The following is a 16929-nucleotide window of genomic DNA, read 5'->3' on the forward strand; positions in this document are numbered from 1 at the left end:
TTATACTTGTGGATTGCACACTTTCAAGCTGTCCATGAGCTTTTCATTGTGAGCTTCTGGCAAAAGAATTGCAGGTAGCACAAAGGTTGCCTCAGAGATACCAATACCAAGGTCATGAGCTGACAGTTACAAGATCAATTAAAGCGCACCATGATAACACTGCCTTTGCAGCAATGTACTGACATATCTTGATGCGATGCCAGTAATACATTGCATCTTTGACTAAAACTTGGTTCAATATCGTCTCACAGTTCCAAATTAATATCGCCATACATCTTGAATGGCGACTCTTGGTTCGTTTCAAAATTGATCGTGTGCTGTATAATCGTCGAGTCATCAAACAAAATATCAAGTAAAGCGACTTTCAGTCATGCTAGCGAGAACAAGGGAATTCTCCATTCACTTGAAGATATCGACTAAACCATGTATATCCGCAGTCAGACCAATAGACTCCCGACCCCCTGCAAAATCTACCATCTCGAGTAACGCTCTATGTTGGTAGACAGTTTCTATTGCAATAGGCCGTTGCTGTTTAGGCATCTATGCCAGTTTACGGAGAAGGTTCAGCGGCTGACTGGCAATACTACCATCCCCATACCAATACCTCTCCCCGAGCTGGTACGATACTATGCTCTCTATCTGTGAGTGTATTAATATGTTTGGATTTTTGAATACGGTGTGGTGAATACGATCTCACTTGCATAGACGGCTGAGTAGACCCAGTCAAGGGCTGGAAGAAGCGGCATGTTTTGAATTATTTTGGTGTCTTGGAATGGGGCCATGAATATCTCGTGAAGGAGTTTGCAAAGAGTTTCCAAGCTTTATAATGATCGATTTTATTTTATACTGACTCTCATGATCGCTTACCAAGGCATGGGGCATGCAAGTTCTAATCACGAGGAAAAAACGTGATCGGCTTCATAGGAATTGTTAAAGTCCGATCGTCCTTCACACACAAGCCAATCCTCTTCCAACTCGTATCCTTAAAGTCTTGTTGTTTGCATATCAGCAAGCTTTGTGGCGGGATACCCCACCGGATGTCCGGGGAAGGTAAAGCCTAATCAATGACACTTGCACATACCAACTCAAGGAAGTAAACAATGGGAAGTTTTAGGACTCTTAGTCAAGACTTCTCCTGTTTCGAGATGTTCCCTATACCAAAGAGTACCCCTGACCCCTTCTCGTTAATTTAGCGCCAAGGGTTGATACCCCAGCAAAATTCCCCGAATTTCAGATAAGATACACATCAACAGCTGTGGTCCATCTGCAACCCATGGCCACCTTTTAGCCTACACCAATTTCTTGATCAAGATCGTAATTTCTGCCTGCCTGTGCATATATATTTGCATATGATCCTGACCTTGCGTGTTAAGTCTTCCGTGCTACAAAGGGTTTCACTGGAAGTGAAGCAAAACAGAATGATTCGGAGGCGTGTCTGTAATTTAATCAAATTTTAGAGTCCAATAACTTTCCAGCTTATGCGAGTCTGCAAATGAATTCTAAGATAACAAAATACAACATGGCAAAGTAATGTCGCATGTCAGACATTTCCTTATACTGATATCAGAATAACTCTAACCCTCGAAATGTACATGCCCGAAACTCCTAAGGAAATGCATATCCGACGCTCTATGTATTCTACAATGGGATTACCATGTTCCAATTCTTCGAAAAGGCCAATAACTTCCTTCTTATGCCGTCCGACACTGGTAGAGTCACACCAAATTCGAGTAACGAGATACAATGGCTCATAATATCATTAGGCCTATGAAGTTCCACGTACCCGTCGGCTCTGCTGAGTACTGGAACACCCTCACCATTCCATAAATAAGATTTGACAGAGGGGTGATCGGGTGCCATTGCATCAATCGGAAATATTGGGCCCTTATCACATTTTTGTGTATAGGTGTCATTGCGTGATACACTTTCAAGCCATAAGATCATAGTGGCACGATAGATAGCCACCGACCACCAACGCGGCCGTCCCTCTTTTGCCATCGAAGTCACAAGACGAATGACTTGTCCACAGTGGAAAATTGCTTCTCCAGAATTGTAAATGCATTTTTTGTAGCGAAGAGAGAGTTCCAAACTTGTTCCATCGAAGTCCTCTTTTCGTGCTAGCCGCTCAATCTCTGGGAAGAATGTCACCGCATTCAAACTGATGAGATGGTACAGGACGAGATTAGCTCGAGTAACTTGACAATCTGGGTCGTTTCTAGCATGAACTTCACACAAGTCATACCATTTCTGGAGCAATAACTGAGCTTCCTGAAGACGTAGTAGATTAGACGCTTTGGTAACGGATCTAGTTCCTTGTCGGGAGTTACATATATCGGAATGAAAAGTTAAAGCTTGATGCAGATGACACAGAGAGCTATGAATTGGGTGAAGGAGTAGTTTTAACTGTAGCGGAGATAATTGCCCGTGTCGACGTTCAATGTTGTCCGATAACATGTCTCGGAAGAGGCCACAGAGTGAAGGTCCTACCGGTGGTGTTTCGATAGAATTCGGATTCAGGAGCCAATCAGTGCCGATATATGTTTGCTGGACAATTGCGGCCCAATCATTTGAGTCTTTAGCCAGCCATAAGCACTCTATTCCAGGGATAGGAGTCTCAAGTTCTGTGATTGACATAATAGGCGAGGTATCGTGGAATAAGCTCAGCTCCTGGTCTACCATGACCCAGTTGTAGACCAACCTAAAATATTGTTAGTCTTCGTATAGAGAAAATCAACACAGCTAAATAAATCATCATGGTTCATTGGATTGTGATAGATGGATGCGGATTGAGATTTTGGCTTTGGCATCTCACCTGCTTTTCTTTTCTCTCTGTAGCCAAATTCTCCACTGGTCATCTAGATTCGAGGATTCTTGAAAAGATGGCGCCATTGGTATGTGAGGCTCCAACATACCAGCATGTTTGAGCATCTATATTCAACAAGTAAGTACCTTGAAAGCTTTGATTTAGCAATTACTTACCGCAAGATACATCCCTCGTTGTGCCATAGCTAGGTTCATGTGAGAAGCATCCCCACCCCAAGCACCGAGTATCGTGAAAAGCAGTGCGCATTTGAACACCACAGGATCGGCTGACAAATCAACGTTTTTTTCGATCACTTTAAATAGCGATATGCGGCAAGCTTCAGTAAGCCCCGCAGTCAAACATCTAGCTTCAGCGGTTGGAAGAGCTGCAGCTCCATGTGCTATCATTAACAACAATAGTAATGTTGAAGTTTGGTTGTTCAGCATTAATTCGTTCGGATCAAGATTTCCACCGTTTATGAGAGTGTAGTACGGAGCCAAGCTTCGAACGTGACTTCGAAGAAAATACTCCAAAACGTTTGATGGAGGTAAAACAAGGAAATTAAATCCTGCATCAGGACTTGTATAATTGGAAGATTTTGGCCAACCTTTCAAGCCCCCTCGATGTGTTTCCAAAGCTGTATGAAGGAAGCTTTGGGTGATGGCCATTATCCTATCTCTGGTGCTTGCGCTCACAGGCATGACAGATATCCCATCTCCATATCGAAGCTCGGCTGGTTCAAAATCATGATTTAACGAATCCCATGTGGCGTCGTGCTTCGAGTGTTGCTCAAGATTCTCGAGGTATGCTATAGCTGTTCGTGCTGACGGCCCAGGAATCAGTCGTGGATTGCATCGCGCAAGCGGCCATGCCGATTCTGCCGCTACCAGGAGCTCAAAGTCATCAGAGCTATTATCTGTCAGGATAGGAACCGAGATGTCAATAAGCTTGGCTAGACGGTTAGCATCTGAAGAGATGCTAGCGCTCTTAGTATGTGACATCGATGGAGATGGATGCAAAGATCCAGTAAACACTGGCTCTGAAATTGAAGACGTATCGCTTGGTTCCAGAAAGTTTGGCGTTACTAGACTGCTGGATAATCCTGATCCCATCGAGTATATTTCAATATCTAAGGGGTAGTGACTCCATGCCATCAGGTCATGGTAATTGACGTTCCCATTCATTGTATCTGTGTTGCCGAACATTGAGTGTTCCATCCCCCCAAGGCTTTCGCCTGGGGAAGGTCCGAAGCCATCAACAGTAAATCGTAAGTCTTGGGCAGGATATGTATTTTTTTCTGGTGTTGCTACCATAAATTGCGTATCTGTAGGTGTCTCTGTGGGACTAACTTTGGTTTCCGGTAATGTTTCTTTTGGTGCTGTGTCCTGATCCATGTGGTCATGCGGTGGCTCCTGTGTTGGTGGTGTCTTTTTGTGCGAGCTTAAGGACCTGTTCGCAGCCTTTGATGAACGTCGGGCATATCTGCTCGCGCATGGTAGATTTTTCTCAGAACATCTTGAGCAAGGAACCCTTTTATCACAACCGGTTTTTGCACTAGCGCAATTGATACATGCAATGGGTGTTCGACCGTTAACCGTTGGAACACCACCTGGTAATGGCTCCATTGGATCTTTTGCCTCATGATATGTAGAGTGATGTCTTTGGAGAAGATCTCTAGATATTGCATAGTTAGTGGGTCTCGAGTCTTGACATAGCCAAAGTACGGGGTGTGAATACCTTCTTGGAAAAGATAGTTGACACAATGTACACCTATGTGGCTTTACGTTTGTGTCTGCAAGATAGAGGTTGTATTAGAATTCTCCTATTCAATGGTGATAATAGAGCTTTCCATTACTTACGGCTCGGTATGTGTCTTTCTAAATGTTCCTTCCGAGTAAAACTCTTTCCGCAATATGTGCAAAAAATCATATTCTCCATTAAACATCGGCAGTAGTTCTCTTTCTCTTTATCGTAGCTTCCATTGATGGGGGATCTGATAGGGATTTGAATGGTTAAAGGTCGTAACTTCCAAAGCATATCGTGCTGAAAGCGGCTGAAAGCTTTGTGCCTGGCCGAGTGTCAAAATAGTTTGCAGGCAAGTCCTATGGACAAGGCTTAGATTTGACAAACTTTTTGTAAGGATAAGAGTAGGTGACCATGATATTAACAAAGACGAACCAAACATCTTATGCATTGTCAGACCACACTCATTCATCGTGGCAGGGGTTTAGAAGCACCCGATCTCTAATTCGCCGACTAGGGAAATGTCGCATTAGCCATGCAGTGGCTTCGTGGTAATCGTGAAGCTTGATGTTAATATTGGAATCGAGGCTGGGACCAGTGATATTCGTGCTGCTAGCCTGAAGGATGTGAAGATTCCTCTTTGTACAGGTATCTGAGAGAGCGGTACATAGACCAGACACCCTAGTGTAGATCTGATGGAGGGTCCCAATCCCAGTCGGAAAGCCGCAGCTTGGGAGCTTGGCCAACAGCTGAGCTAGGACTTTTGACATTGAAAGTATCCTCAAAATTAATGAAGAAACTGTAGGTAGCCATCTTTACGACTCCAAGTAGTAGCAATTTTATCGTGGAGATAATTAATTGTACAAACATGCCAGGTCTAAATCACAAGCATTGTCACATGCAGAATCCTTGTTTGAATATTCTTGTATGATTTCAAATCATCGTTACTTGGATATGATAAACCCCACGTGTACCTACCTATGTATGCAGTTGAGACGGGATGTTAATTGGATTTTGTTTGTGCTATGATTATGCAAGATTCCGGTATAGAAAAACGAGGCCTGCGGTGGTTAAGTACCACAAACACCAGAAGTAGTATACTGTACATATCTTGCAATACTATACCCCTTCTGGAAGAGTGCAGAAGATCTAGTGCATGTAACAGTAAGAGTACCGGTGGAAGTGTGATCCAGCCGTTGAATGAAGATAACGAGAATAAATGTTTGTAACAATAGACGAAAAGAAGTAAGTGGACGAGTCTCGTTTAGACAAATCGGGTCTCATCATTCGATACCTACTAAACAAGGTAACATCGAGGCTAACAAGGGCCAGTAAGCCCAAATATTGGAACAAGGTACGTATAAGGATAGTAAATAAATCCGCCCTGGTATGACCGTCAGGATTATGCACGTCATAGCATGAGAGCTAATAGCAGTTCGAACAACGCATAGTCCTCATGTCTAGTTGGGGTAGCCAGAGCAACGCGAGGAGACGATTTATTGCCCATGAACCCCACACTTCGAAAATATTTCCAAAAGGGAAATCGGCATCTGTTTTGTCTGAATGAGTGCCCTGTGGCTTGACTTCTTAGATATACATCTAATGTTTCACAAAAGCAGTACCACCACACCGTAATTAATTTCCTTCTCCAGCTTCTCCATGGAGAACGTGAAACCTTGGCGAGTACCTTGGCTAGAGATGGAGAGCTTGTACAAATATTAGTTCCGATGGGGTACTGCTCAGTACCAAAACATGATGGAAGTATTCCAATTTCGTAGATAACGATCGAAGGAAATTATACGAGGCACTGGGCGTTCCGAAAAAGATACTTCTAGAATGAGGATTCTGGGTAATGATTTTGAGATGAGCTAGTCTGAAAGCTGAAACACTATTCCAAATCACACCCCGCCAATCATGCCCACCACATTCCAGCGTATCCAACCATGAGAGTTCCCACGGTCAAAAGGCTGATCCTGGAGAACCGGCAAATACTTTCAAGACTTCACCCCGCTTTCCATGAAATGCCAAACAAGACCTTTCTGAATACTGTAGAGATCAGCTGTACGCTTATAAGCGCCTTTTGACCTCCATCCAAGAACAAGGCTGCGATCGAGTTGTATACTCCGTATTCAAAGTGATATTTGTGATCAGTAAGCCGTCTCGTGGCGCTGGCCAATACTTTCCAATTAGTCTCATGAGTGTCATTGGCTATTAGTTGCATGAGCCTGCGATCATTAGAACTATGACATCTCAAACCTAAAGAAACATTGATTATCATAATCTCCAGTAACTGTCTTGGGATTCCTGCGATGACATGAAGAGCCTTGCAAAAATAGTAGGTGCGGCTCTTCGTTGGAGTCACTAACAGTTCAGTTTGTACGTTTTGAAAAGCGATTGAGCTTCTCTGCCGAGAAAACGAACTGCTCTTGGGCATAATCGGTCCACTTATAAAATATGATCGAATGCTCACTGATCTTAAAATTGTGTATTATTTCGATAAACGTACCCGTACAACTTTCTCCCCGGATATTCACGCTGGACTTTCGAGCAATATTCGGGTACTGCCCATGAGACAGCTTACCCCACGGTTCAAGAGGTGTGTGAATCAGCCTGACCTTCTCGCTTAGCCGTAAACCCCCATCTTGGGGCAGCTGGAGATTTTTATGTTTCATCCCAGCTCCTCTACTATGCCGTCTGTATAACTAAAAGTTCCTATAGGTGAATTTTGATTGAATAGAATTTAAATTACCTTGCTGGTATTTCAGCCCTACACAATTTTCATTCCGATAAAAACATGACACACGGATCCGAGGTTGCTCCTAATTTTATTCTAGAACGTCGTTGAAATCCAAATACTTGTGAAAGGAAGTTCAAATCCCTCAAGGTAACTTCGTGATCAAAGATTTTTAAAATTATTCCGCGTAAATACTGACCACGTATATACCATAGAGTCGTCTCGAATTCGTTAATCAAGCTGGTGTTACCATGAGCTTGATGATTCACGGGATAATACGAGGTGCAAGCTCCCCAGCATCAGCACATTTGGTCGTAATCCCGCGTATCAAAGCATGATAAGTATCGGCATGAAAATGAGATATTAATAGGCCATCACCGGTCAGATTTTAGCATTGAACACGGCCGGCGGTGGTACAAGTTGGCGAGTCACAAAAATCATAACCAGCTCGCAGTTGTCAAAACATATCACATGACGGTCAGAACTCTGTTTTAAGAATAAGTTGTCAAACTTTTTGGCATTTAGCCTCACAATTACAAATGACGAGAAGTACCATTACATTAGGGGCTGCGGCAGAGTACAGCCGAAACTTGGCACCGTTTCATAACCCTGACGACATTACTATTTACTCTTTATACACAAATATTTATGGGGAAAATGATGGCTGTTGACGAGATAAGGCTTACAGTTCAAGCCGATGATATCAGGTCAAACTATCAGTCGCTATGGATCATTTATTTTAGAAAATATCTTAAGTTTTGATGCGAAATTGGTATCTGAACCAAGATCATGCAGGTCTGTTACAGGGTTTCAAAGGTTTGAACTTGACATCGAGACGATAGCTACAGCATGTTTCGGACATGGAAGCCCTGCATTAATATCTCAACTAAGTATCTAGGCATAGTTGACTCATCAGAAGGGGGAGTTGAAGTACACCCATGACTAATGCATACGCAAATACTCGAGTATGGTACTCTCCATCGATCACATGAGTTTCATGCTAGATCGTTACGATTAAACAATATATCAGTAACAGACAACTGGAATAATCTGAAGTCCCGCAAGAACGCCAGTGCGTAGTTCTGCAGCCTAACCCAGCCCAGCGGCCGTTGGCCACGTAACTATTTACAATAATTTACTGGAAACGATCATAAATCCCGGGAACCACTTCCACGGATTGTCGCTTCCGATTCCTGAAACAGTATCTGAATAGAAACATCTTTTACAGCCACTAGATAAGATAAACCGGGCAAATTATTATGGCTTAGAGTGTCCAAAGAGCTTTCAGAGTGACCCCGAGACTAACAACTTGAAACAGCAACAACAATTATTCATGGCTTCCAGTAGCTTCGAAAATTCACGCATATATACCTACAGTAATTTTAGGAACCAGGGATCAGAGTGAGTACCGACTCGTCAATCGCAGTGCCCAGGATTTTTAAGATAAGATCTATAGTTGACAGTCCGGTCACTGCATGGAAGCCGAAATATATGAGCTCTGACGCCACTGGCACAACCGAATTTTGAAACATCCCCGCACTCTTGCCAAGAATGATTCCAGCGCATCGAGAAGCTTACCGAAGGTGAGGTGAAAACGCCACTTCAAGCTATCTTAAATTATGCCATCTCTCAAGTAATGGCCAGGATCAGCCTATTTGACTAGCCAGGGCAACTCATGCAGTGATCAATATCGGCATTACTTATATAAGTAAAAGGATATAGATCACTTCGAGTGAGATTGTAGGTAGATGGGAACCATTATATGAGTGATAGGATGCAAGGATCTAGCGTTGTTGATGAACCTCCCGCCATGATGAAACAACGATTAGCCGACATCACATCACTTTGCCCCATACTTGGCGCCTTCCTTCAAAACATACCCGTTCTAGACTACCGGCATATCCACGCTCTAAGCTATGACCGGGGACAAAGTTTGAAGGTTCCGAAACCCTAAAGATGTACATGTTCATCTTGGAACACTGTGTGGATAATTCATGTCTAGATCCTTGAAACCAGGTTATTTATGGGATAATTAAGGTTGAAACCGATGGATGAGTGGGTACAACGCCCAGTTGTTCCGTGGTATTGACACAATGATCAAAATTTCTCCAATGGGCCGTCACTTAATTTTCGGTACATTATCTTGTAGATTTCATCTCATCTCACGTAATCGCCGGCACATATCCATCAACAACCAGCCTGTGTATATCAAAAATAGATACTGCGCCCATATTCCATGTGATTAACCTCCAAAGCCTAAATTAGACGAGAGATAGGAGAACACAGCAGAGATTAAGAGGCTTCAATTTTAGCAAGATATGGCACAGTAAGAATCATATCGAGGACTAAGAAACGGAAAAGTCAAATAAAGCTCGACATAAGCCAGATACTGAGAAGTTTCGATGCCTATTTTAAAAATATCGCAGCTTTGACATCAACTGAGCTAAGCCAATACTCTACAATGCGGGGAGATGAGTGAGATTTCAAGATACCCCATCACCATCTATCTTTAACGAACAATCGAAAACCAATAAGGACTTGAAATTAAAAGTAGTACCAGTCTGGCTATGAACAGGTACATTGAAGATTGTTAAATCCCTAAACCAATAAGAACATTCAATTGAATTTGATTGTGAATATTCGCATGAACTGTTTTCCAATTTTTAACTACTTTTAGATATTCAAATCTTTATACTTTTGAACTGCAGTCCGGAACATTGGATATCCTGTACATGAGATTGAAAACGAACGGGACGCGATGGATCGTGGATACTCAGTGTTGGCCTCTTTCGATTAGTAACGTGAGGCGTCTTCTACCTTGAAAAGCAACAACAGAGCATCACGTCAACGCCGCTTGCATCAAGTATATCAATAAGTTTCATGGGTGAACGGGATTCAGCTTCAAACTATCGGGGCAGCCTATCTTATCCCAGTTACCACCGGTTTCTATAACATATTATGCCAGTAGAACAATCTGGATCTATCTTAATAAACTCGAAACACACGATTCTGCAACGGCAAATGTCATCAGCCCCTCATGCTTCTCTGACGCCGAAATTTTAAAGCCTAGAGCCCTAAGAACTTTCCGATTGACTCATTCGGTGATCAAGGATACGTGAGATGCCTTGGCTCTTGTCTTGGGGAGGAATTCTTTCGGCAATGCTATCTTAAGGATTGATCCTACCAACCTGGTAATGAGTCTGACGATTAACAAATTACGAATCACTAATCATCACAAACTCGCCTCGGCCTTCTAGCCGCATACTTCCTTCCCATTAGCATTAATCTCAGCCTCAAAATAACAAGATACAGATATCATCCCTTGCTTTCTCACACAAAGCCCTTGTTTTCTGACTTCACTGGTTCTTGATCCAAACCCAAGAAATCCCAAGATATACCAAATTGTCTTCGGCGAGTCACCCCTGATTATGACCGCAAATAACACGAAAATCAGAAATCAAGAATCAGGAAACAGATATCACCAACAGGCACAAGCATAGAGCCAAGAAACTAAAGCTGGTATCAAGATCAATATCATGCATGCACCGATGACGAGCTACAATACAAGAAAATTCCCCAATCTAACGATCTCAAGAATGCCATGCCAATCTTTAGCTACTAGCTAACAATATCATCAACAACAAGAACAGCAAACTTCCTACAATCCGATCACACTAAGCACTCTAAGAATTCCATTCTGAATCCAACAACCTATCATCACAATCACAATCACGATCGTAAGTCCATCGAATCTGACATACATTTACCGATCCCACCAATCCTTGCGTCTCCCTACTACCTGGGCGTCTATTCCGCCTTGCGAATTCAATTCAACTTCATCATAAAAATATCGCTATCACAATCACCTCTTAACTACTACCCACTCACTACCACTATCACAGTCAATGTCACCATCTCAAACAATTACCTCGAGTTCTTGCTTCTCACCCTCTCATCCTCTCACCCTCTCTCCTTTCATATTTTTCTCCCCCAATGTAACCCTGCCACATAGCCCCCATTTCGCCCCCAAACAAAAAAAAACCTTTACACGAACCATCACACCGATCAAATCAAATCAATTCACTCAATACGAATCTCCAACAATCTAACTCTTCTCCAACAATCACCCTCCCCTTTCACTCTTCCACTCTTCCACTCCCTCGCTCATATCAATCCCACCCCTCTATCACCCTATCGTTCATCTATCCTTCAATTTCCTTCCCCCTCTTCCCCACTCCGCCTCCACCATCCCCACGAATCAAATCTAATCATTCACACACCACACCCTTTTCCTTTAAGTCACGCCGCTTATCCCAACGTAACCTCGTTTATCTCGCATCCACCCACCCACCACCAACACTTATAGATGCTGCGCTGCGCTCAGCGCTCAGAGCGCTAATTAGGGAATCGGGTGAAATGAGATGAGATGAGATACTACTTCACATATGGGCGGAAAGTGGTGAGGAACTAGGTATCGAGAATATGCGATGTGAGGTTTGAGATGAGTTTCTCGATATGATGATTTAATGAAACTAAACACAATCAAATGAGATGAGATGGGCTATAGCAATTCATCTCTTGTAATCTTAAAATCAGGTGATTTGGTTTAGCGAGTGATTGAGCGAAGATATCGAAAAGGGGTCTAGAAAAGGGATAATGAAGATACATGCATACATTGGGTTCAGAGTTGAGTTTGAAGGCTATGAACGATGTATTAACTTTGTTTGTGGTGCGTAGCAAATGAAGATGTATATGTAGATGGATGCCTATGGACAATAAAACGACAAAGTGCAAAAACAGAGTGCATCATCTAACAATATGTTCAATTCCAAAGAATTACTAGCGTTCAATGATTTGTGATGGCTAGCAAGAAACAATAGAGTTTAGCTCAAACCTCTAATTACATCTCACACTCTCGGTTCATCTGATATCTCGCTCCTCTTCCCTCTCTTGCCAATCCCTTTCCAATGCGTCCTCATCCCCTTCAATAGCGCATAAGCCAGCGCCCTATAAATCACAGTACAAACGCCCAGCGCAATGATATTCCACAAGGCATCCGTATTCAAATCATAAAGATCCAGTGCCTCCACTCCGTTATTAATCGGACAACTGCCATCTGGCAGTTTCTGCGCGTCAGTACACGTAAACACAATACTTCTCAATGTGTACGGCGCTAAGTTCCTAATAGCGTAGCGAATAGGCGAGAGATAGTTTACTCCTTGAAGAAACGCAGGCATACCAATAGACATGATACCGGACATAAATTGGGCTACTGATAGGAATACACTTGTGAGGTTTACGGCGAAGCCTGTGTGGAAGAAGAGGGTATTAAACTATTGTCATGTTAGTGACTACTATGAGTCCTGAATATTGGATAAGGAGAACATACCATGATACCCAAACTCTCACCACAATTAATAATGCAAAAGCAATTAAAGAAGCACACAAAGAATACCTGAGCATTTCTGGGTAATCCCGTAGCTAAATCCGTCAATATCGCAAAGATTAAAGATGTGAATATTTCAAATGGTATCTCCAGTGTAGTATATTGAGCGAAAAATGCTTCAACGCTATAAATACCATCGTCGTATTCTCGATAGAACACATCTTTTTCATTAGGATAGACTGCAACATTTTGCAGCATACCTACGAAATAAAATGCACAAAATTCTTGGATGAAACCGAATCTGTTTTGTACAGAATAATAGTCATGCTTTAAGGGTGCAAAGAACAAAGCGAGAATTATGGCGAGGCCCAAGACTTGCATAGTTCGAGCTAAGAGTAGATCAGGTTGTCGACGGAAATTAATCGAAGCTCTATGGACAAGAATAGGGAATGCAGAGAAGAATCCAGATGATTTGCGAACAAGAGAGCCCAGTTCTGCAGGAGTAGATATCGTGGTTGGGATGCTAGCTTTTGTGAAGTTACCAGATGACCAGGAATTGATGAGATCTCTCACTCTGGAACGAGTGACCTCCTCTCGTCTAGATTGTTGTAAATCAATGGTGATTAGATCGAGTGCGAAATCGGCTGGATTTGTCGTAGTAGGACATGGATGGCCCAAGCTATTAAAGTGTGAAATCATATCAGAGCCTTTACCAGCGTAAACAGGAAAGCCTCCACGTGCCAATAGAAGAACGCTCCCAAAATGTTTAAAGGTGTCCGAACGAGATTGATGAATTGTAAGGATTAAAGTTCGACCTTCTTGTGCAAGACCTTGAAGTACTTCCATGATGGATGAAGCGGTAAACGCATCTAAACCAGAGGTTGGTTCGTCCAAAAGAAGCACCTATGATTAGGAATTAGAGTTAAGGGATTTTCAAAGAGCGCAAGAAATATTTGCAACTGGATGCGTAAGGGGGATAGACAAAGTTCTTGTAGACTCACCCTTGGATCCGTCAAAATTTGAACGGCGATAGTTACTCTGCGCTTTTCACCACCTGATATACCTTTAATGAGAGCAGATCCAATAAGATTATCCGCACAATCCTTCAGACCCATCTTCAGCAGAACATCTTCAGCACGTCGAATCTTCTGGTCCTTGGTCATGAATGATGGAAGTCGTAGCCCAGCTGCAAAGTGAAGGGTCTCCCTAACCGTTAATGACGGAAGGAGTGCATCATCATCTTGACATACATAACAACAAACAGATCGTATGACCGAATCCGATGGTACTGCACCATTAAAAGTCATATCTCCACTCGGTCGATATTTAGTTCCGATGGAATTACGTAGTCGCAGAGCCATTGCATTGAGAAGAGATGTTTTACCGCTGCCTGATGGTCCCATAATGACGTTTAGCACGCCTGCTTGGAATGTTGCTGTGACTGGATTTAATATGGTTTTGGTGGGTTGTTTTTTCCCAAACGAATTACGCTTCTCGAGATCTAAGGCGAATTTATCAAGGCCCATATCAACCTATGCTAATTAGTGCCAATCCATCAAGTAAATGGATATAGACGTGATCAATTGCAAATGTGCATCAAGTCGCGTTTCACCATTCATGATATCAATGGAAAGCGGCAAACAGAATGTCCACTCACAGTTCGAACCTCCGCTGCGGACCTAACTTTCATCTTTTCTTTCCCTGCGGAAAAGTCCCCATCCGATCCTCTAGCTCTAGCAATCGTCATTTCAACCTTTAAAAATCGTAAACCAATGCCCGCAAGTCCGTAGAACATGATTGAATAACAGAGTAGGAAAATGATTGGCCTGACAACCCAGTTATCAGGAAATCCCAGCGAATCTATGATGAATGCGCCTGTATATTCTACACAGGCTGGGTTTGATTCTCCGCCTTCGTAAGGGCAATCATAAAACTGGCCTACGAATTCGTTTGAACACAAAGCACCAAACGCATAAAACACATAGGCTGTCCATTTCAGCCAACGTACGTACACCGGAATGGTGTTTACTTGTACGAAAAATCCACAGGCAAAGCTCTGAACTGTGTAACCCATATTTGCAATGAGAGATGCACCAGCAAAGTTTCTTGAAGCCGCTATGCACGTCATGGCGAAAGTGACAGCAATATACTGACAGAGTAAGACAATAGAAAAGAAAGTAAGGAAAGTCGAGCCATCTGATCTAAAGCCTGCCATCCAATAGGATATGAGTGAAAATATCAGAGGAACAGGAAAATCTTCGGTAAAGAACCTTGCAATTCTTCTACTGAGCAGAAAAGGGATAATATCCACAACGTTCTCGTTATTTTCACGATCAAAGAGTTGTATGTCAATCGTCAGACGATATATTTCGAACAGGAGCATGAGATACCCTTGTAATGCGGCAGCATTGTAGAGAGCACCTTCGCGACTGCGAATACCAGAAAGATCTTGCCCCAGGTTAAAGAACACCCACCCACTCATGATTCCCATCCCAATTGCTTCTATAAGAGATCCAAACATGCCCATAGGATCTCGATAGGTTGTGACAAAGGTTCGAGAAGTTAGTACACGAGTCTGACGAACGAACGGAGAGTGACGTGTCCAATTCTTTGCTACAAGAGGTTTTGTATCTGGCGTCTCAGGAGCTGTGACCTTTTCCGAAATTTGGAAGAACCTTTTATTATTTTCTTCTGCCCACGCAAGTTTCAAATTTTCAACTCTTGCAGAAGAAGTTGCCTCGAGTTCAGGGGAGCGATTATCAATAGCAGCTACATCAATTAAGAACTCCGCTGGATTGACAAATGCCGGTAGCTCCATGCCAATTCCTTTGAACCAAGACAAGCAGTCCGCAGCTTTACCAGAATATACTGGACTACCTCTAGTTAAAATTGTTAGACCATCAAACATTCCCCATATCTCGGATCTAGGCTGGTGAATGGTTGTAATAATCGTCCGACCTTTCCTGGCCAACCCTTTGAGGGTTCTGACTAGCTGAAATGCACTTGTCGCATCAAGTCCAGTGGTCGGTTCGTCTAGAAATAAGACGCTTGGGTTGCTTAACAATTGTACACCAATACTAGTTCTTCTTTTCTCGCCTCCAGAGCAACCCTTGTGTTGTGTGCTACCAATTCGTGTGTCGGCGCATTCCTTCAAACCAAGCTCCAAGATTACTTCCTCCACAATATTCCTCCTTTCCTTTTCAGTTGTCGGTGGCGGTAACCGCAGATCTGCGGCATATCGTAAAGTTTCCCGAACTGTCAAAGTTGGTAGTAATACGTCTTGTTGCATGACATATGCACTCCGAACGCTGTGTACACCTTCCATACCATTGAAAGTTGTAGTTCCCCCAATTGTTAATCGTCCACTTGTCATGCGCTCAGCCATTGTATTTAACATAGTTGTCTTTCCCGAACCACTGCCGCCAATAATGGCAGTAAGTGTTCCGATGGGCATCGAAGCAGATACTGAGTGTAAGATTTGTTTCGTGGTGGGAGTGGCAAATCCATCTTGGGCCTTTTTTCGTGGTATCCATCGTTCAATTGAAAATGCTGAAGGGGAGATATCAACATTCACGGAGAGGTTTCGTATCTGAACATCGACCGGTTCCACAGCGGACAGAGAAAGTGTGTTGCTCTGAGTAGTCGTGATAGCTTGGAGATTTGTCGCATCTTCCTCAATTGTGGATGGTGAGGCTAACGGTTGCGATCGGATAGATAACGATGATTCGACCTTGGCCTCCTGAGCTTCGTGCTCATCCTTTGAGTCCATATTTCGACTTTTTCCCTACAGTCGCATCTTCTACCTCAATATATATATATGTTTCTATATGCTGGTCCACGGGGTTTTGTTTGTTGTTTCGAGATATCCCTACTGTCAAAGAGCAAATAGCCTAATAGAAATCTCACCAGCCTGATTCAAAGTCTCCCACACGCACATGATATTGCATTTGAGATGAATGGGATCAAAGAGATAAGACAAAATATACTTAGACATCTATTTGATATGAAGCCAAATTTTTCGAATGGAACATCGTTATTATCTACCCGGATTGGTCATTATCCGTTGATTTGCCTCGAGATTCTTGATATCCGTAATGTGGATAAATTTCTCGCGGGGGGATTTCAACGATAGGGTATTTAGCGTACCTCGGTTGCGAAGCGATGACTGCAAACAGTAGTTTCAGGCGGTGAGACGCCCATCGAACCCCGCAGTGTAATGAACATTCACTGTATCGGGATAGTGTAAAACCCAAGAAACGGTGA

The 16929-nt window shown here is 42.9% G+C and overlaps 2 protein-coding genes across 2 annotated transcripts; both read right to left on the reverse strand.

The window, feature by feature from the left end:
* Positions 1-1638: 1638 nt before the first annotated feature.
* On the reverse strand, positions 1639-4840 carry EAF01_001183 (uncharacterized protein; the record flags this gene model as incomplete). The annotated part of the gene is made up of 5 exons (XM_038909433.1): positions 1639-2698; positions 2813-2928; positions 2980-4477; positions 4541-4595; positions 4663-4840. 5 exons carry the CDS (start codon positions 4838-4840, stop codon positions 1639-1641), a joined length of 2907 nt encoding a protein of 968 aa, XP_038774245.1.
* A 7219-nt stretch (positions 4841-12059) lies between these two features.
* EAF01_001184 (uncharacterized protein) lies at positions 12060-16838 on the reverse strand. The gene is made up of 4 exons (XM_038909434.1): positions 14324-16838; positions 13668-14198; positions 12670-13569; positions 12060-12613 (listed from the first exon to the last, which is right to left on the reverse strand). Exons 1-4 carry the CDS (start codon positions 16433-16435, stop codon positions 12188-12190), a joined length of 3969 nt encoding a protein of 1322 aa, XP_038774246.1. The 5' UTR covers positions 16436-16838; the 3' UTR covers positions 12060-12187.
* Positions 16839-16929: the final 91 nt, after the last annotated feature.

This window comes from Botrytis porri (assembly GCF_014898465.1).
Source record: "Botrytis porri strain MUCL 3234 chromosome Unknown BPOR_002, whole genome shotgun sequence".
In the NCBI taxonomy this organism is placed as follows: Eukaryota; Fungi; Ascomycota; class Leotiomycetes; order Helotiales; family Sclerotiniaceae; genus Botrytis; species Botrytis porri.

Excerpts from the sequence above, each read along its gene's own strand:
- EAF01_001184 (XM_038909434.1), bottom strand. The coding sequence starts at position 16,435 with ATGGACTCAAAGGATGAGCACGAAGCTCAGGAGGCCAAGGTCGAATCA. Across the intron at positions 14,199-14,323 it reads CCGCAGCGGAGGTTCGAACT|GTTGATATGGGCCTTGATAA; the intron begins GTGAGTGGACAT and ends TAATTAGCATAG. Across the intron at positions 13,570-13,667 it reads AAATTTTGACGGATCCAAGG|GTGCTTCTTTTGGACGAACC; the intron begins GTGAGTCTACAA and ends TCCTAATCATAG.